Genomic DNA, 22,169 nt, shown 5'->3' with positions numbered 1-22,169 from the left:
AAATATCACTTCTTTTTATACACAGGTTATCTCCTCATTACTATTAATCTCAACAACCTCCTTTCTTAAGTAGTCTCAGTAGGAGCATAGAAGCTAAAGGGAAGAATTTTAGGATCGTGGAGAACTGGTGTCAGTCTTGCCTTCACTCTTCATTAGCGACTTGGCCTTCAAGAAGTACCTTGTCATTTCAAAACTGCAATTGATTCATCTGCACCATGGGGGCAGTGGTAGAATCGACTCTCAGAAGCCTGGTTTAAGAGTTAAACGAGATAATCCACGTGAAGCATTTAGCAGCGTGCTCAGCACATGATAAGCACTTTAAATTGGTGAAAGGAAGTGGAGAAAGATGCAAAGGAATTCTTGGCAGAAACGTAACTTAGTAAGGTAGAACTAAGAATGTGTTTCTAAAGCATAGCTGCATATGAGGTGCTTGAAGAACCCTTCACACACCCTGCCAGCAGATGGACCATAATCCATCACTAAATAAAGGCATGGGAAATCTGGGTGATATTTTGTTGTGGCGTCATAAATTGTCAGCAGAGCCAGATGAGCACTTATGAGTCTCTTGGCCTTCCTTCGTTCCTTCCTTCCTTCCCTCATTCATTCCCTCATCACACATTTCTGGAGCATCTCCTAAGTCCATGCATTTTTGCCCATGTGATGTTTTCGCTAAGTCAATCATGCTACCTCCTTCAGTGGTACATATAAACTAGAGGCTCTTAGTCATGTAGCACAGCTCTCTCATCAGAGTGTTTACCTGGAGCTGGTTGGTTGTGGAGAGCCTGGGAGGGTGGTTTGGGTGTCAGGGATGTAGTGTGATTCATCCCGTTTTCTGCTGGAGTCGTCCTGGCTTCACTTGGAGCTTCTGACTGTGTTTCCCCAGGATCAGCCTAAAATCATAAACATCCTTTAATTTTTCACACTTCTTATGGTTATTTTGTGACCTTCCTAAACCCACAAAGCTACATTTGATAGCATTTTCACAACTCATTTGGACTCTGAAATATCACATCTGAAACTGTGCGGAAAGAAGGGTAAAAACAGCATGGTATTGAACCATGATTTTGGCCAGTTAATTGTATTAAAGGCCCCGATATTTATGCTTTTCTATGCCCACTGCTCTTGGACGTGTCCTCCAGCACTGACTCTGGACCTGAGCATGTGATTTGCTTTGGTCAAATGAGAGAGTAGCAAACTTGATGTAAGCAGTGGATTGAAAAGCCATTTGCAAATGTTTCTTCTCTTTCTCAGACCCCTGCTATAGCCATGGAGGATGAGAGCCCACATGGAGGAGAGCTAAGTCATGTAGACAAGGATGTCCTGGACCAGCCAGCCCTGAGTTGACAACATACACTTAAGTGAGCCCACCTAAGATTAGCTGAACCTGGTCCAGATCAACAGAACTGCTCAGTTGACCAAATGACTCATGAACAATAATAAGTAGTTGATGCTGTAAGCCACTAAGTTGGGGGATTGTTTGTTATGCAGCAGTAGCTAATTGATACACTGGTTATAAACATCGATTTTGGAGCCAGACTTACCTGGGTTCAAATTCTGGCCCTGCCACTTATTAGTATTGTGATATTGGGCAAGTCACTTAACTGTCTGTCCCTCACTTTCCTCATCTTTATAGATGGGGATATGTATGTACTGGGGATCATAATATTATCTATATTGTAAGGTTGTTTAGAGGATCAAATAAGTTACTATTCATAAAGTGCTTAGAATAATTCCTGGCACAGAGTAAATTTGTGCATGTTATATAAATAGATAAAACATTTAAGCTTGTATAATACTACCAATAAATAATAATAACAGATACATTAAAACTTATGAAATCTCTACTCCATTCCCTCCAGCAGCTAGTCTGCTATGCCCTGTGAAGAGCAAACATTTAATGTTTGATGAGTAAATGTCGATCTTTATAAAATAATTGCCTCAATAATTATATACCATTTTAGCGATGCTTTTCAGGGTTCTGCAACTCTTGTCTCAGAATTGCCTTCTGAGTCCAGCGCAGATTTTACTGACAATGAGGCTATCCCAATGCTCTACTTTGTTGTACATTAAAAAAATATATTAGGAAATGGCCAAGAGTCATTTGGAGCTCAATGTTGTGACATTTTGTTATGTAATTACAGACAGCAGATTGCCTTATGATAACATTTTTAGAAAATGTAAGATGAGAATGAAAATAATGACACATTGTCACAAGTGGCTTTTAATCTGTCCCCCCAAAGCATCTTTAAAACACAAGTTCCAACACTTCTTTTGGTGATGGCAGAACTTATTTTGATTCAACAAACAATCCCTGTTTACCTACCACAGACTGCTCTGCTCAGAGCTGATGGCATTGAGATGTAAGGGATGAGCCTGGGGTCAGTGGCGGGGAAGGGGGCGGAGTGGGGGGTAAGGAACCTAGGCCAGTGACCTTGGCAGCCTGTAGAACTCACGATGCAGAACTCTGTCTTCTGAAAAATGGCTACTTCGAATGGGGAAGTTCTGGTATGTTTGTGTTGTTCAATTACATCCATCAGGAAAAGTCTCCCTAGAATCATTATGCCAAGGGGAGGGATTGCATATTTTTTGTTCAGCAAGAGATTGCAGACTGGAGGCTTAGGGTCCAAATGGAGTGCATCGAAATGTTCACCCAAAGCTGCCAGATTTTAAAAATAAGGAGATTTTATATTAATAAAATGGATCTCTTGCTTCAGTTGAAAAATCAGATTGGGCAACACTGGGCCTGCATTCCCGCTCTGGATGAGAACGGAGGGGTTTCTGCCTCTTTAAGGACACTCCCCTGTGACTCATTTAGACTTTACCTGCCACAGTCCTGTAGGCATTTGGGTTTGCAGGAGATACTTGAGAAGACTGAACTATCATAGATGTTTGACCACACAATTCATAAAGGAAATGCATTTACATTGCACAGGAGAGATTGAAGTAAAGGGAGTGCTGGACAGAGCATTGGGTCATCAGCAAAGTTACCCATTGGCCTTGGTCCTCTGGCCTGAATACAGTGGGGGTAAAACTTCCCAGCCTCCCAGCCATAGGGGGTGCCCGTGGTCACCAAACTCAGCTGCCGGGAAAACAGGGACAGAAGGTGCTCTTGTTCCATGGGTGGCTGATCTTGCCCATTTTTTATATCTAGGCAGGTTTCTGGAAACAGGTGGGGATGAATCAGATTCTTCCCAGTGTGACAGCTGGCTGAAATTAGCCCTCTGGAAGAGGATAGGGAAGAAGAAAATTTTGATGGAGGAAAGAATGGAGGTGATGGAAAGCCAACTTCCATGAAGGCAATATTGTGTGGCTTCTTTTTGGCAACTAGGTGTAGTGCCCTAGGGGTCTCAGGCTGGAGGTGTATTCAAAATGAACCCAGCAAGCTTATTTTGTCTGTATCAGGTTTTCAGGCATTCCATGGGGCTGTGTGCCCTTGGGAAATCAAGTTCAATCATTAACTTGAATCAAGATGCAGGAAATAGAAGCTCTGCTTATCAAGGGTATGTAAGACAAAGCCCTTACATTCCAGAAACTGATATAATGTATGAATTCAAAGACATTTTTAAAAAAATAGATAAATGTTGAGGAAACACACTGGAAAACACTTTGTAGTTACAACTGAGGATCAAGAGATCACCAAGGTTTGGTGCTGGATTTGAGGTAAGCTTTGGAGAAGTGCTTGGTCCAGGGGTCCTGGGGATGCCTCCAGGTAGGGTGGACGGCACCACATAACCCTGGGGGGCACGGGGGCACCCTTGGCACTGTACAGTAACAGGCAGTCAGTAGAAACGATGGAAATGAGCGAAACGGACTAGATTTCACGCAACAGGGCAAAGCGAGGCTGTGCCCAGACCTGGAGGGGGAGCTGCTGGGAGGGGCGACTGAATTCCAGCCAATTATTGCCTAGGCTGCGAGGAAAGCTGGGAAACTGACTTTTTGGTGCGGTATCTCCCAATTTAAAACCACTGAGAGGCCAAAGCACATCTTCAGAGCGCATGTGGCCCAGAAGCTGCCCATCTGTACCCTCTGCTCAGAGGAGAGAGTTTGCCTGGATTTCCGGGATTGTGTCAGTCAGCAATGTACCCAGAGCCACTGCTGGAAACGCAGTGGGCGGGGCCAACTGGTCTGCAGCCCCGCCCCGCCCCCCACCTCCTCGCCCCAGGGACCCAGCAAAGGTGGAGAGAATAGAGCGGGTAAGGAGGACCCTGAATGCTGGGCTAAGGAATTTGGGGCTCCTTGTGTAGACTGACCCTTGTCAGGGACCTCTTAGGATTTTCTGGAAACAGATTTTATTAATTTAGTGAGAATCTATAGTTGCAAATATATCGCACTGTTGCTTAAAATACGTTGCTAGCGAAGGGCAGTATATACAGATTTGAACTGGCAGTTCCCTATTGGAGATTGACCATAGAAGCAGCTGTAGATCATCGTGTGCCAGACACCGTTACACACGCCAGCTCCGTCTCAGCCAGACAGCGAAGGCAGCCGCTCAACTCCATTATACAGCAAAGAAGTCAGAGGCGTTATTAAAGTCTTCACTAAAGACTTTCTAGAAGCCACACCGTTAAGGGTGCGACTGGTGTTTGAATATATGTCATAGTCTAAAGTCTGAATTTTTCTATTGCACTAGTTCACCCTGTATTCTATGATAATAGCAACTTAAGGAACCACAATAGTAACTTACGTTACTGCGGAGATACAGAAATGTATAAATGTAAAGACCATTCTCAAAGAGCTTACTCTGTTGCACTAAAAAGGCATTCAGAAAAAAAAAAAAAAAAGCATTCAGGTATTAAAAAATAAATTTTTGATATCATCACTGAAAGGTCGAATAAGTCCCACTCTGTGGATATGTGAGGTGAAATGCAAAAACCAAATTTCTTGCCCCACTCACAAGCATCAGTGGAAGTCAACACTTGTGACTTGCTTTCTCCCCAGTCTTTGTCCAAATATTCTTTTTTATGCGCTTGAATGAAATAAGCCTGAAATTCTTTCGCATTGCACTGGAAATTACAATAGAAACAAAAGAACTAGAAATATCAGTTTTCTCGATTTAATGGTGAGACTCTTGCGATCCAATTAAACAAATTTCAAGGAAAGAAGGTTCAGAAATTGATATTTCAGTAGCACCAAGTTTTGCTTAGCTGGGTAGAGAAAAATCAACTACAGCAGAAGTAGGTCACTGCCCTCCAGTGGCCAAATGAAAGCATTACACTATTTTTCCTTCAAAACATGAAACAGTGGACTTTTTAAAGCCAAGATTTTATTAAAAATAATACTTATATCCTTCCTATATCAAAAATAAACAGAATGGCCTTAAAATATAACACAAGTGGATCAGTAAAAGTATAACTGGAAAGGCCATTTTTACAAGTTTTAGAGAAGGAGGAGATGCCATTTGGTATGCTAGTTGAAAAGATTCCTATCCCAGGCACTGAAAATTTGGATCTGATGATGAAGCAAGAGACAACTCAAATTTGGGGAATTTAGTGGGGTGGTTAAGATGGTGAGTAAAGGGTCTTCCAAACATCAGAATGTGTTGACTGAGCTATTGGAGGTGTCGGTGTCCTGCCTGAGTCATCTAAAAAGTACAGTCCCTTCCAGGTAGTGGTTAGGATGACAGCATCTTGACTCGGATACTAGATGGGTGAGGGCAAGGGCAAGGTCATCAGTGTTTCCAGAATATTGAGGGCAAGACTCATAATTTCATCATGCAGAAATCCAGTCGACTCAGGACAAATGTGGGCAGTGGATGTGGCTTCATCAAAACTAGCCTTTCCCTTAAGAAAAAGCTTGCTTAAACACATGTACAACTGGTACCTTAAATTTATATAACCTGAATGAAATTAGATAATACATCTACCCCACATTTCTAAAAATTTCAGAACATTTCTAAAAAGTATATCCTGATGTATGTGTTCTGAAGCACTGAGGGATGAATTATGCTAATATTTGCAGCCTACTTTGAAATGCATCAAAAATCAGTTGCAATAATGAAAGGATAGAGGGATTTATAGATGGATATATATGTGATAAAGAAAATGCATCAAAATTGGAATTGTGGAATCCAGGTGATTGATATACGTGTGTTCTTTTTCAACATTTGTGTATGTTTGAAAAATTTTATAATAAATTATGACAAAACTCTGATATTTTTAAGAGTTTACCAAAGTGAGTTAAAGCAAAAGACAGCTTTAAGGAGCTGAATAAATTCATCTGTTGACTTCAGTATTTGTCAACATATGTGTCATCATACAAAGAAATCATCAGCATTCACATGGTATCTCTTTGTTGAAGCCTTAGTGACAGCTGCAAGTTACATGCATATGCGTAAATTTTTATTACAGTCTTTCTCCAGACTTTAAGGACTATGAGAGCATCTGATTTTTCTCAACATTATATCTCTATATTGCCCAGCATGGTGACTGATGCAGTGTGTTAAAAAAAACTTTTATTAAATGAATGCATGAAGACATCCACAGTTTGTTTCCTCCTCATGTATAATCAATAGATGTAGTATCAGTGACAAAATCCTGAAGCTAAAGAACTATCTAAATGTTATGTTAAAAAAATTTTTTGAACGAATGAATCAATGGGTGAAAAATATGAAGATGCTGCTCTTTCTGTGTCTGTGGCTAGAGAATCTGCATTTAGTTCATAATTGCAACAGCTTATTTAGAAAGAGATTAAAGGGTGACAGGGCATAGCTCTGCTGACTATTTTGTGTTGCATATGTTATCATTCCTACCAGCTTTAATTTGTTGGAAATATTTTGATACAGTCTCCAAAGAAATCAGCAGAAATGAATTCTTTGGGTTAGGCAGAAATCAAGGATTCCTCCTTTAAAGAAAACATGGACCAAACACCCTTCACATTCATCTTTTGGAAATGTATCTTTTATATTAACTAAGCAAATCATTTGTCAAAGACTATCATCAATCACTCACAGAACAGATTCTGGACAATTCCCCAAGGAGAGTTTCTCCTGTAGCTCTTCCCAGGTTCCTGAGATTGAACTGACATTTTAGAGTGGATGGAATTAATGGCTTTTCAGTTCCATGTGGGGAGAGCCAGGTGCTTGTGAGAGACAGATGTAGGGCTCCAAAGCATTGGTTCTCAATGTGTGGTCCCTGGACCAGCAGCATTAGCATCACTACAGACTTGTTAGAAATGCCAGTTCTTGGTCCACCTCACACCTACTGAACCAGAAACTCTGGGGTTGGGCCCAGCAATCTGTGCTTTTTGGAGCCATCCAGGTGATCCCGATACATAACTAAAATCCGAGAGCTTTGCTACTCAAAATATGGTTCAGCCCAGCAGCGTCAGCACCACCTAGAATCTTGTCAGAAATGCAGAATTTTGTGCCCTGCTCCAGACCGATTAAATCTGAATCTGCATTGAAACAAGATCCCTGGGTGATCCGTATGCACATTAAAATTTGAGAAACCTTGCTCTAAAGCAGAGTGAAAAACTTTGTCATTTAGTCATGCTTTTATAATCCCTACGGTATTGGTCATGGCATGGATTCTGGATTCATCGCTGTTTTAGGCAGATGAACCCAAAGCCCCTCGTTAGAATCCATTGAAATTTTAAAAATTGTTATGGAGGAGGTTTCTAAAAGCAGTGGAATTGAACTGTTCATTGAGTAGTTTTAACTCAAGTGAATATATGGTCTTCTCTTGAGATCTCATTTAAAAAGACCCTGGTTCCTCCATTTATTGGCCATTGATACTAAGCAAGTCACTCTATCATTATAAGCAACTGTTCCCTCTCCTAAAAATGGGGACTATATGTTTGTCCTAGTTAAGGCCCCGTTTTACCCAGGGTATCCAATCAAAGTGCCTTGTAAACTCCAAAACTGTGTAGAAATGAAAGGGACAGCGTCATTATCTAAAGGCCATTACCTAAAAGGCACACTTTCTCTTCCTACTTTATTCGATGTTTTAAAGTTCAGGGATGATGAGAGACTATTGTTTCTGTATGGTGGTATTTTTTTTTCTTTTCTTTCTAATTTTTTTTAGATCATAGCACATGTGTATTTGACTTAAATCTGGAATACTACACTTCTGAGCCTTTGCAGAAAATAAATTCATGTGACTCCATAAAAATTTTCTTAAAAATGACATGACATTACTTCTGTGATATATGTGGCATATTTTTATACACATGCAAGTGAAAAGTTAGAGTGAAATGGTCCTTGATCTATAATTTAAAAATATTAAAAGAGAAAATTTCTTAATATTTTTTTATCAAACTATGGGACTATCACCATCATTATCAAGAAACATTTATTTAGTGTATGTAGTTTTCTAAGTACAGAGTTTTTTTGAGATATAATTGACATATAACATTATATTAGTTTCAGATGTACAACATAATGACTCCATATTTGTATATATTATGAAATGATCACCACAATAAGTCTAGTTAACATCCATCACCACACATAGTTACAAACTTTTTCTTGTGATGAGACCTTTTAAGACCTACTCTCTTGGAAACCTTCAAGTATACACACGGTATTATTAACTATAGTCACCATGCTGTACATTACCCCCAGGACTTAGAGCTTTTTTACAAGCCAAAGTATAACCCCTGCCACCTCCCCAACTACCTCTAATATCTGTCTCTCTTTTATGTAAGTTGGTATTTTGCTAAATCATTATTTGAGGAGGAAGAGAATCCAAAATGACCACTAAACCTCATCTTTGATTTTAGTGCCAAGTTCTTGGACAGTGGGTAAAGCGTCAAGCTCCCATTTTGGAAAATTTAAACGACACCCAAGGCCTTATTAAGTTTAAACACTCTAACTTTTTGAGAGCACCACCTTGGATTTTTTGCTGTTGGATTATCCTACTGGTAAAGTTCATACCATACCATAGGATCTTTTTCTTTTCAAATAATCAAATCCCATTGAAGATGCCCACAGTGCCAAACACAGAATTAGGAAATAAATTATTTTAGATAAATTTCAGCTCACTTATAAGAGCATATGAATCTGACAACTTAAAAAAGTAGGCCTCTTGGAATAAATGAAATTTGAATACTACCAAACAGCTTTCTCTTTTCAACATCAAAAGGATGTGAAGACCACTCACACACCTTCACTTGTAACATGAACACACAGGCGATAGAGGGCCAGCAGGCAGTGTACAAACTAGCCGAATAGATCCCACATACATAAACCTAACTTACTGAAGAACAAGTTCTAATAATATCCAATGATTTAAAGGGAGAAATCTTGACATTTGATTCAATAGAAAATTCAGTTCAAAGGATTATTATTTAAAGTAAAGGTCTTATAGTCTGTGGTCAGTCATCCAGGTGACCTGCTACAGAGGACAGAAAGATGAAAAAGGGCTAGTCCTTATTAAAGGTTAGTAGAAAATTACAGTTTTGTTATTGAGGTAGTGCGATGTGGTGTAGTGTAGACCCTTGCTACTCAAGGTGTGGACCATGGGACAGTGTTATCCCATCACCTGGGGCTGGTCAGAGATGCTGAGCCTCAGGTCCTAGCCCAGACCCATGTTATTAGATGGGATCAGCATGTTATTACGATGCCTTGGTCTGCACATTAAACTTCTAGAAGTGTTGGTGTGGAACATGAGTTCTGGAGCTAGATTGCTTGGATTTCAATCCCAGCTCTGCTCCTTAATAGTTGTGTGGCACTGGACAAGGAACAGAATCTCTCAGTGCCTCAGTTTCTTCAACTGTTAGATGGCAATAAAAATAGTCGTTAAGAAAATATGGATGTTTTAGGACCTAACGTGTTAATAAACATTAAAAGGCTCAGAATGGTGCCAGGTACATTGTAAGCACTCAGTAAAATGTTTCTGCACTCCTTGACGTGCTAAAAACAAGTCATGTTCAAATATTGCATTTGGAATATCACATAATATTTTGCAGTCAATACATTGGATATTTACTTTATTCTCTTCAGAGGTGTATTTTAAAAATAAAAAATAAAAATGTTACTGATGTCTCATTAGTCATTTCTATTAACCACATTAAACTATTAGGGGTGTGGAACATTTTTTTTTTTAATTAAGAACTTTTGTAAAGAAAAATATATATACATAGAAAACATGCTAGAAGGACATACACCAAAAATGTTAACACTCTCTGCAAGATTACTGAGAGGCCTTTTTGTTTCTTTGTTTATTATGTTTTTAAATTTTTATACAATATTTTATTTAGAGAAATAACTATAAATATTATAAAGCCTTTGTTATGATTCAGATTAGGCAACCTTCTATGACTTTACTAACACATCATCCTGAATTGTGACTTTAAAAGAGACAAAATAAATCCAGCAACTCAAATCTCTGTTACCCCTTAACTTACAATTATATACTGGAATTATATATATATTTGTAATTCTATCTATCTACCTATCTATCTATCTATCTATCTATATCACATGATCTGAAACAAATGTCTGCTGTTCAAAGCATGGGGGAATTTTCAACTTTCCTACTTATTTGGTTTGCAAAGTACTCTATGAAGATAATTTATTAGACTGTTTCAATTCTGGGAATATTTTGTAGTCCAACGAAGTCTTTCATTTTCAAATAGAAATGACCTTTATAACTACCAAGTTAAAAGGATTATACTAAAAAAGTCTTTGCTGCTAAAATAGTGTCTCCAGTGCCTGCCATGTCCTAGATAGAATTTTCTTTTGAGAAAACCACAGTTACTTATTTTCAGTGGCCTCATTCAAACAAACTTACATTATTACAAGACAAGATAAAGGGCATACTGGTGTTCAAAGGTGTTAAATGACTTTCCTCTCCCAGCATTACATGGTAAGGGCAAATGATTTTTTTCTCAAGCTTTAAAAATGAGGTCAGTTAAGGGTTTAGACATTTCAAAGGAAAAATTTGCATTTTCTCTATTGCCATATGGAATCTATGTGATTCAGTGCCTCTAAGATGATTTCTAAAATTGAAAATGTTCAAATATTCTTTGAGTTTAATCAGCATTACTGAAAATCCTTATGACCATCATTTTTAGAGAAGAAACAAAAATAATGTTGACCTAAAATTCTACTTCTGTATTTTTATAACCATTAGTATTACATTCTCCCCCAATAGCTTTTTTTTTTTTTTTAAATTGAAGTATAGTTGATTTACAATGTTGTGTTAGTTTCAGGTGTACAGCAAAGTGATTCAGTTATACATATATATGTATATGTATATATATATTCTTTTTCAGATTCTTTTCCATTATAGGTTGTTACAAGATATTGAATTCTCTGGGCTATACAGTAGGTCCTTGTTGATTATCTATTTTGTATATAATAGTGTGTATCTGTTAATCCCAAACTCCTAATTTGGAAGTAAATTCATGTCTACCATTAGGCATAATTTTCCAGCAGTGTAAAATTTCCCTATAATACTGCATACAACAGAAAGCATTATTTATAAAACTTTCCAGTCTAACTTTAAATTTCATCAGAGAGGATGATATGTATTTACTGGTTCTATAGGATATGATGCCTGCAGTGTAAATAAGAGCCCAGAAAATTTTACTCTGATGTTAAATAGTTTTCTTTTTTACATTTCATTTTCTCTCTTGTTCAATTAACTCAATATCTTAGATCAAAAATTTCTAAAATTCTATACAAAAAACAAGGAAATAATCATAAATGTGCTCAAAAACATATTTACGTGATGTTCACTGAAGATCTGTTTAAAATAGTGAAGCATTCAAAATATCCAACAATAGGAGATTGGAAAAATAAATTATGTACATATGTATGATAGAAGATTATGAAGTTATTAAAAGTCATGTCGTAGAAGAATATTTTAAGACGTGCAAAATGTTTGCATTAAGTGAAAATAAAAGGTTAAAACACAGATTGTGAATATTATCCCATTTTATGAAAAAGTACTAATTGTGCATAAAAAGATGAGCTACATATATACCCCATATTTAAAGTGTTATCTCTGGGTGGCTTGGGTGTTTGGATTATAGGTGAATTATTTGGGATTTTCTTTTCACATTTTTATTTTAAAAATTTTCTATGATAAGTCTAGTTTTCTTTATTCTTTTGGAATAAGAAAAAGATGATTTAATAAATAATGTCAACTTTAACGGACTTGCTATTAGTTATAGTTACCCAAACAATTTTCAAGGTTTTTTTTCTATACTGATAACTCTCCATTTTTCTCATCTGTTTCCCTGAATTTATCCTCTGAATATTCAAATGAAATATGAAAATAGCTCATTTCTATCACTATTTGTAATATTGCTGTCATCTCCAATAATCATTAAATTCTATTTCAGTCTACACAGAGGCTTCATATTTTTAAACTTACTCCTAATATTTCTAGACCCTTCCTTAATTATTCTTTGCATAGTGACATCTAATTTAGAATAATACACCAATTATTTTGGGAATATGTATTATAATACATAAATATACAGTAATAATAGTAATGACTTTATGGCTCACACTACACACCAGGCACTGTGTTAAGTACCTTATGTATTGTAAGAAATCACAAAAGCACTTTGAAAACCCTGTACTTTAAATTAAAGACAAAAGAAAATACCAAATAACTTGATGATCATCTTCTTTTTTAAGTGCCTTATTCACCTTTAATCAACATGAAATTATCTAGAAACTTTCCTCTGAAACAGCAAGATGTGTACTGTTTAATGTGGTCACAAAATAAAGTGCTGGTGGTGGCCACAGAATGCCAAAAGAGAATGAAATACGAAAAATTCAGGGTATCATATAGATGTTTTGGGAGATGAGGCTGAACTCCATCAAAGTGGTTTTCCAATGTGCTCTTTTCTTCTCCTGAGGGGTGATGTTATGTAGGCAAAGCCAGCAACGAGATGTGGTAATCATGCTTCACGCTGTGCCCAAAACTAGAACACCCTCTCACCTCTTTCTTTACTTCTTCTTCATCTTCCAGCGTCAAAGCTGCCAGTTGTTTAGCTCTCTGCTCCATCAGATTCACATATCGGATTGGATTTGACAAAGCTTCAATCACATCTAAATAGGGAAGAGACATTTTAGATCCAAGGTCCTGGAGATACTGATTATCCACCATCCATCAATCAATCCATCCATTCAATCACCCATCCATCCATGCATTTGTTCATCATCTATTTACTTACCTATCCATTTACTGATTCACCATCCATCTTCCATCCTTCCATCTACCCATATGACTATCTACTTATCCATCCAACATTTTGGAAATGGACAAGAGTGAGGACCCTTTGCTGAACCCTCAGGAAGAGAGAACTCAAAGGAGGTCATCTCTGCGAGCCAAACTGGACAAGCTCCAACTCAGGATGCCTCAATGCTCCAAATTTTATAGTTCATTTTTGAGTGTTTCATCCATTCCAGCAATGGCCCACACACCTGTCTTAATAGGGCCAAATGGTGTTTCATAATGGAGACATTTCACATAAAAAGACTGCTTTCCAAACTGTTGAAAAACTCAATGACTTGGCAATATGGGTCTCATTTGCACATGATACTGTCTAGCTGGAGTGAGTTATGGCTGCCATCTTTGGATGGGGCATGTGCTCCAAGATTGCCAGAGTCTCCACCACTCCCCAGTATCTTGCACTCAGGCCACTTGACAGTATAAGCATTTAAATTTATGATTCCTGGTTGACATCTTCATAAGTTAATTCCTCTAATTTAGGATTTCACCCATGGAAAGGATCAGGGTTCTAAAACTGGCTGAAGGCAAATTCATTGCACAGGCCTAGATAAACTGTATAGTATCAGATAGCATTGGTTAGAAAGTACTGGGCCCATGAGAATAATATTACCCAATGGATAAAAATGGTCAATACTTTATGGGGACTTAAATTAAACTAAAATTTATTCACAAAGGCTTGATCAATTTACCTTTAAACATGCATACAAACATAGAGGTAATTCTGAGGCCAGAATCTCCTGCCTTTGTTTGGTCCACTTTGCTTTCCACTAAGTCACAAAAATATGGATGACCCCAGATGGAAATATCCTTTTGAGTTAGGTTGTTTACCTGCATATGTATCTGGGACATAGTCCTTCACCTCTATGTAGACAAAGAGAGCTGGCAGCATCAGAGGCTGGTTCCTTTCATTCCTCAGACAGATGTAGTGATAGCCTGGAGGGTGACATCATACCGTGCATCATATTTTCTTGTAACACAGGAACATCTATTTGACATGTGTGTTTATTTTAGGTGACTTTGGGTGACAAACAGCTCACTTCTTTCTCATTTTAATCATGTGGTTTTGAGTGGTAAGGTACTATTTTTCTCATCAGACAGGAAAACAATGTTGATGCTGATTTTTTTCCTTTCACCATGTTTATCCCCACAAGAGAGAATTTGAAACCATATGTCATACATTGAATTATTGGTCCAAATTTATCCCTTGTATGTGATTTCTTGACTTGGGGCTTAGCCTGCTTTGGACAATGGGATGTTAGTGATGTGGTACAAGCAGAGGCTTAAAATGCACTTGCAGAAACAGGTGTTCCCTTATGCATTCCACTGGGCTGCCATGAGATGTCTGTGGGCGCCACTGCTCCTTCAGCTGGGGCCCCTGAATGAGCAGATGTGGGAAGACCTAAGCCCAGCCCAGAGCCTAAAGCACAGCTACATGGCTGAGACTTGCCCAACCCCGCCACACCACAGACCTGTGAGCATGAAGATAAAACACTTGTTATAAGCCTCTGAATCTTCAGATAGTTTGTTACACATAATTAACTGGCAAGAGTTGACTTGCCCACTGATCATAGCATGTCACAAAAACATAAAACTGCCAGATTTAAATACTTAAATTTATAGTCCTTTTTATGTAACAAAACACCAAAGCAGCAAATAGCTTCCTAGATCATTCTTTAACAATCATGTAAGGCAGTGATGGTTTTCTCGACAACTTTGATAAAAAGTTTCTCACCACGTTATCCATACCTGGTCGAATTGCTTGTACTGGCAAGATTCGGTGACCAATAAATTTACCTCCTTCTTCATAAACTGCTATCCTCAAACAGGCCAGAGAAGGAAGAACTACCTATAGGACATTAACAATACACATGGTTACAAGAAGGAGCAACTGCAAGAAAGAATTAGAAAGGTATTGTTTAAACTGGCCCCACTTTTCCAAATCCAAGAAGCTTCTACTGAGCAAATTGATAAAAAGTTAAGTTGTTGGTCTATAATTTAGATTTTCAAAAAGAGATGGATTACCAGAGATATGGCTTCATCTATGTTTCATCACCTTGTCCAAATGAGGAATCAACAAATAGACCATTTTCTTTTGACATGAACATTCTCAAGGTAGAAATGACAAAAGTTCTATGTTTAAATACAAAGAGTTGGTGGTTTTATCACCGTTTGAGCATTCACTATTATATTTTCAAAGCAAATTACTTTTATACTTTGGAGCAAAAGCAAAAATTAAAAAGTAGCTTTCAAGGATAACTTTCAGAATGGGATTGATTTATATATTTGTAAATTCCCAAATTAGCCAAAAGTATTGCTCACTTTTTTTCCCCTCAGTGTAAAACATATGGAGTACACATATCCCATGTCAAGAACATGAGGCCAATTGTATCCTTAAATATTTATTTCTTTGGTAACATAAACAAACTAACATTTATTGACTATTTTCAGTGTGTTCGATATTTTCTAAATGTTTTCAGTGTATTAGGGAATACTTATAATAACTCTATGAAGCAGACAGTATTATTAAATCCAATTAGCATATTAAAAAAAAACCCTGGGGCACAGAGACCTTTACCATAGATATTCTCTCCACAAAAGACTGTCTTTGTAGATATTTTGGCCAGATAAAAGCAAACGGTATGGTAAGTATCCACTCTACTTTCTACTGGACTTAGCATCTTCCTTTGTGTGTGAAGCATGTGCGAAAAAGATTTGCTTTCTGGTGAAGGCAGAGGGAAAGCCCAGTTGAATATAAAAGATTTTAACTCTATCAGACAGACTCCAGACAAGCTACAAAGAGCAGCACCAGTGGCTGGAGATTCTATGGAGTTTAATTAATATACTTTTTAAAGGAAATATGGACTTCCTTTCTCTTGGCTACCATATTATTCTCTACTTCCCACTCTACTTCATTTGAATTATAGTGAAAACATATCACTTATCACTTGTATTATGAGAGGCTATGAGTTAAATTTATATGTTATTCTGGCCTTCCAAATGAGGTATCCTAGAATTAATTGATTTACAATGCAATTATGAAAAATCCAAAAAAGTGACTCATGGAAATCTTGAATAGTTTTTAAGATAGCTTTGAAAATGCTATTGCATTATTATTGTGTAAATTCCCAAATGAAGCAACACATAATTCCTCATTTTACTTTTTTCCCCAGTGTAAAACACCTAGAAGATGCAGTAACATCTCATATTAAGGACACTAGACCAACCTTTTTGAACACAATGGGTTCTTCTTCCCAGACAGGATTTACAGCATTTCCTTGTGATGTCTTTGTCTTAAATGCCTTCCTCCTTGTGTCCACAGGCAAACCAAACATATCCACTTCCACATAAGTCCCGACTTTCTTATCAGAGAGAAACTGACCTGAAATAATCTAGAAAGTAATAAAAAAGGAACTCTTGATAAATGAATAACAATGATATAAGAGAATACTTCAGGGAGGTACAAATGCTGATGGTGAATGTTGAACCATAATCAAAATAAAATAGAAACCAGAGTACAAACGTGATTTCTTTTTCGGTTAAAGAATTTGTAGAGGAATACTGAAAATACTGAGGTTAGAAGTCAATTAATAAGACAAAGTTTTATAGGAGGAAATAAATGAACAAGTATCAAAAGTTTGATGAGATTACGCCTTTGCATTTGAGAGATACATCTATTAAATGTTAAAGATTGATCTGTAGAGCCTTTATCTGAACATAAATGTTTTTCTAATACTTAAAAATGTTATGAGAAAAAAATTCTCATTTTAGCATGATTGTAAATGAAATTAAAAGGTCATTTAAGAGTACAAATTTAAAACATAACACACTAGAAAGTCTGGCATTTAAAAAACTTCCTCTTGCTCATAAAATTCAACTTGAAAGAGTGGTTATAACATCATGCTATTCCAATTCTCAAAGCTGTTACACTTTAAATAAAAAGCCACAATGATGATAAAAAAAATATGAAAACAAATAATGACCTTAAACCATTAAGCCCAATTTATCATCACTCCTATCCTCACCTGGTTAGCCATCCACACAGTTGTGGGTATCCTTTGCCTAGCTATAAAATTAATGAATATTGTGGAGTTAAATGAGATTTTAAAATTACATGTTCATAAAATGTCTCCCACGTCTGCCTCTTTTTCTATCCGAATTTTCAGACTCTGAGGTGTCCTCTGCTTTAACAGAGAGAGGGGAGCAAGAAAGCAAGTGCTGATGGAGCAGACCTGGAGATCTGATCTGGCTTGTCTTGTTGACAGACCTTTGTTTTCTGACCTCTGGTTGGTGAAAGGGGACAAAATTACCAAGATTGTGGCTGGGCCAGAAATGAGACACAATGGTGGCCTGAGGATGGCCATCAGAGGCTGAGTGAGGCCAAAGGTGGTCAGAGGTGCCATACAAGATAGAGAGAAAGCCATGAGGAAGAGGCTGTCTGAATTTACCCTGGGACAACTCATTTCTCCTGAATGTTCTCTTTGCCTGGGTGCATGAGACCTGCAGGCAACAATCTCTTTGTTTAATTTCAGGTTCTTCTTAAGAACAACATAGCTGACATTTTACAACATGTTTGAAACTTCCAAGTTAAGCAAGTCACAATGGGAATTCAGATGCATCAAAGATGTTGTGTACTTAAGATTTTGATTAAAGCAGAGTCCTTAACTAAATTAATGACACCGAGCTTCAATGTTCTCATCAGTAAAATAGGATGATGGAACACCACTGGAGCTCACAAGTCCATTTTGGCACAATAAAGTCTATGTCAGGGGTTCAAAACAAAGTTAGTACTAGGCGGAAGTGAGCCGCATCCTGGCTCCAGATGTAATGTTGAAGGCAGGACTCAGCTGCAGGTCTCTGATGCATCATGGCCTGTCCATTCAGAGGACACTGACATCTCCAGAACACTGTCTCCATTCTGTACTCAAGCAGCAGTGTACACCTGCCTGGGACTCAACTGTTTCCCCTCAACTTCTCTATGTCATTGTTTATAATCCTGTCCCTATGTCATTGTTTATAATTGCTTACATTGTCATGGTGGAATTTTCAAGAAAAAAAAAATATGCAAGCAAACATATAAAACAAGATGAGCTGACAAACAAGGACAAAAGATTATTATTTTGTCAAAATATTTTTAAGTTGACCCAGCTATAACTACAATTGACAAGGATTCTAAAAATAACATTTTATCAGTGTGTGATACTTAAGAGTTTATCTTAAACTTGACAGGAATTAAACAGCCTCTGCTGAAAACAATTTCCTAAACTAAATATAATCTTGAAGCTCTGATTCTGCCAAGTTCACTCTGCAGATATACAGTGTGAAATAATTTCAAATGATATCATTGTGAGACACTTCATTGCAATTTTATTTTTAATCGTTGGTGTAAATGACATAAATTTTAAAGTAAAATGGGCTCAACAAGATTAGGGTAGATATAAATTAGTGAAATTGTGACAGAGCATTTTTTTTTGCACAGTTTTTATATGCCTTTAGTTTAGGGTCAATTGGAAAATTGCATTTATGCCTGATTAAAAAATGTTTCTTAGTGCTGCACTTATCCAGTTAAACAGAAAAGAAATGAAACTTTAAAATGTAAATGAAACTTAAATACAACAACCACGGGCTTATAGGATTCACGTAAAAAGCTCTTTATAAAAATGATTTCTTATTCATAGTATTAAAAATGTTTTCTCACAACTAAAAAAAAATTGTATCTCCTGTAACATCAATTTCAAAGACTGCAGAAATCACTTGGAATTAATTTTTTGAGGGTCAGATGTATGCTTAATGACATGATTCTTTTTTTTTTTTTTTTTAAGAGGAATTTTCCCATTCACTTTTTTTTTTAAATTATTTATTTATTTATTTATTTATTTATATATGGCTGTGCTGGGTCTTCGTTTCTGTGCCAGGGCTTTCTCCAGTTGCGGCAAGTGGGGGCCACTCTTCATCGCGGTGCGTGGGCCTCTCACTGTCGCGGCCTCTCTTGTGGAGCACAGGCTCCAGACGTGCAGGCTCAGTAATTGTGGATCACGGGTCTAGCTGCTCTACGGCATGTGGGATCTTCCCAGACCAGGGCTCGAACCCGTGTCCCCTGCATTGGCAGGCAGATTCTCAACCACTGCGCCACCAGGGAAGCCCAATGACATGATTCTTGTATTTAATATCATTACTACGTGTTATAAATCCCTGAATACTCTGACAGATTTTCAAAAGCCATGCTATGGTAACTTGAGAGCTTTTATTCAATATTTAACAATTTATTGAGAGAATACTTTTTTCTCTAATTTTGCTCAGTGTGGGTATTTTCCTAGGACTAATGGGGGGAAAAAAAGACCAGAAGATTTCTTCAATATAAGTCAGTAATTTTCGTGGTAAATTTCACCATGGGATCTTTACACCAAAAGAAAGGACAAGCCATGGTAAATCTCACCTACTTGTTTTATTAATTTTGGGTCTGATTTTTATCCTATTAAAAGGGGGGCTTAGTCCCTTAACTTCATGCATGTAGCTTTTGAAAACTACTAATTCAGATTTAGTCCTTAAAGAAAAAAATGTAAGAAAGAAGTGAAGACTTTGCTGGGAATTAAATTCTTCATGACTGAACTACTTTACACAAAATAGGTGATGTTGAAGACTTTTGCTGGGTACAGTTGTGTGATAGGGTAGCACATACCTTAACAGATAAAGTGTTGGCCACGATCCCATCCACAATGCCTTCGGTGAATGGATCAAAGTGCTTGTCAGGTCTCCTCATGAACTCTGGCTTCAGTCTGTAGCCACTTTTCCCATTGTATTCATACATCCCCATGTTTATTTGCATAGCCAGGTCTGCATATCAAAAACACAAACTTTATTGGGGCTGTATTTATACTAGGAGCAAGAAAGCAAGATTGTATTACAGTTCACTTTTGTTCCTCCTTTAAAAAGAAAGATTTAATCATTATAGAAACTTAGGAAATACAGACAAGAAAAAGAAATTGAGCTGTCATCTCCAAATCCAGAGGTAAACCACTGCCAACAGGTTGGTATATATCCTGTTTTTCTACTTCAAATATATTTTGAAAATGCAGTATATCCATTTCATGAAATATTCGTCTGCTTTAATTTTAACAACTGTATAAACTTCTTTTGAATAGATATATCTGAATACACGGTTTATAACAGCCCCCTCTCTTCCAAGTTTTTATCATTACGTATAATGTTTTGATGAACATCGTTGTGATGAAATCTTTGAAGCCATCATTAACGATGTTCTTAGGAGTGAAATTTCTAGGTCAGAAAATATGCATATTGGAAAAGCTTTTTGATAATTCTTGCTAAGATGCCCTTCAGAAAGTTTAAATCACTTTAAACCTCCAATCCATGTTTTTGAGGATGGACTTCTTCATACTTCACCAACAGTGGTGAAGTGGTGAAATTCTTCTTTTTTTAATTTATAAGGAAGAAAAAAGATTTTCTTTAAAAATTTTTCATTTCTTTGATTATTTACTACCAGTATCTAATCACACACTGACTAGTTTCTAATAGACAAAGATTCCTGGTCAAAGTTTTGCTAAGACTCAGTCAATGTATGAAATAAATGTCTACATTTGTTGCAATTGCTAGAGCTTAACAAACAAAAAAATACTTTGAAGTCATAAGGAATCTGGGAAACTGTCAATTTCCTCCATGTTATCTGAGTCTATTTAGGTGGACAATAAAGAGGTGATGGTAGAATCATTCCAATGTTCCATGTAACAAACCATTTTTAGAGCAGGGAAAATAAGTGAAATTTTATCTCTCATTTTTTAAGGTATTATGACTATGATACCAAAATTGGACAGAGTACCAAAAAAAGAAAATGATGGACTTATCATACTTAAAAAAAAATTAACTTCAAAAGTCTAAAAAATTAATTAGCAAAACATATGTTCTAAAAAATAATACACAAACAAGTAGAATTTATCCTGGGAACAAAAGGATACTTACATATTAGGAGATATATTAATATAATTTATCACATTTCTCACAAAAGAAGAAATGAACATATGATCATCTCAATAGATGTCAAAGAGACATTTAATAATATTAAACATAAATTCCTAAAACACTGTTGTCACTTAAGGCAAGTGTAGATTCCTTTAGTGTGTAAAAGATTATCTGTCTCAAAGTCACAGCCAGCATCTACCCATTGGTATCACAATGTGAAATTCCCATTAGTGTTAAGATGAAGAGGAAGTGCCCACTCTTAATACTATTATTTAATATTATTTTAGAATGGTCAGTCCAAGGCACTAAGAAAGGGGAAAAGTAGATGTGATTAAATTATTATAATTGTGTATATGAAAAAAACAATAAAATCTACAGGCAAAATAGGCTATTATGAGTTTAGGAAGATGATCATTTATAAAATACATTTATTTATAAAATAAATATACAAATATCAATATCCAGAAACAATCTGTGAAAAATGTAATGTTAAAAAAAGGATTTCATCTAAAGAAACTATACCTCTAATGAAGACGAGTGATTTTGTTGAGAAACTTGATATAATAATTTTCTGTGATTAAAAAAAACCCTAAAAATTAGAAGTTGTCAGTTTTCTTCAGATGAATTTATAAACTTAATGAGATTTTAATCAAAATCTCATTTTTTCCAGTGGGGGAGAGGGGAACATAACAATTAAACTAATATAAATTTAATGTGATTTTAATCAAAATCTCATTTTCTTTTCAGTGGGGGAGATAATAACAATTAAACTAAATTCACTTGGAAAAAGAATCCCACTGGCAAGGAAAGAAGAATTAAACGTTAATAGCCATGAAGAATTTCCACTTCTACGTATTAAACCATATTATTAAACATTATAATAATAACAATAAGTTATTGGCTCCAGGAAGGTGAAAAATTTATTAATGGAGAAGACTATACATTGAAAAAATGTACCCAAATTAACAACTAAAAAGGCTACATTTCGGGGCTTCCCTAGTGGTGCAG

The 22,169-nt window shown here is 36.6% G+C and overlaps 1 protein-coding gene across 5 annotated transcripts in view; it reads right to left on the bottom strand.

Annotated features, from left to right (window-relative positions):
* PLCB1 (phospholipase C beta 1) overlaps positions 1 to 22,169 on the bottom strand; it is a 690,926-nt gene that overhangs the window by 103,447 nt on the left and 565,310 nt on the right. For all 5 annotated transcript variants that reach the window (XM_059895827.1, XM_059895829.1, XM_059895828.1 and 2 more), the window contains 6 exons: positions 19,867 to 20,021; positions 16,415 to 16,579; positions 14,937 to 15,036; positions 14,019 to 14,123; positions 12,897 to 13,006; positions 758 to 890 (listed from right to left, as the gene is read on the bottom strand). In XM_059895827.1, the coding sequence (XP_059751810.1) occupies positions 758 to 890; positions 12,897 to 13,006; positions 14,019 to 14,123; positions 14,937 to 15,036; positions 16,415 to 16,579; positions 19,867 to 20,021 (768 nt within the window). The remainder of the gene's footprint in view (positions 1 to 757; positions 891 to 12,896; positions 13,007 to 14,018; positions 14,124 to 14,936; positions 15,037 to 16,414; positions 16,580 to 19,866; positions 20,022 to 22,169) is intronic.

The sequence above is a fragment of the Balaenoptera ricei genome, chromosome 15 (assembly GCF_028023285.1).
Source record: "Balaenoptera ricei isolate mBalRic1 chromosome 15, mBalRic1.hap2, whole genome shotgun sequence".
In the NCBI taxonomy this organism is placed as follows: Eukaryota; Metazoa; Chordata; class Mammalia; order Artiodactyla; family Balaenopteridae; genus Balaenoptera; species Balaenoptera ricei.
The sequence above is the reverse complement of the archived record's forward strand: the minus strand, read 5'-3'. Positions and strand labels throughout refer to the sequence as shown.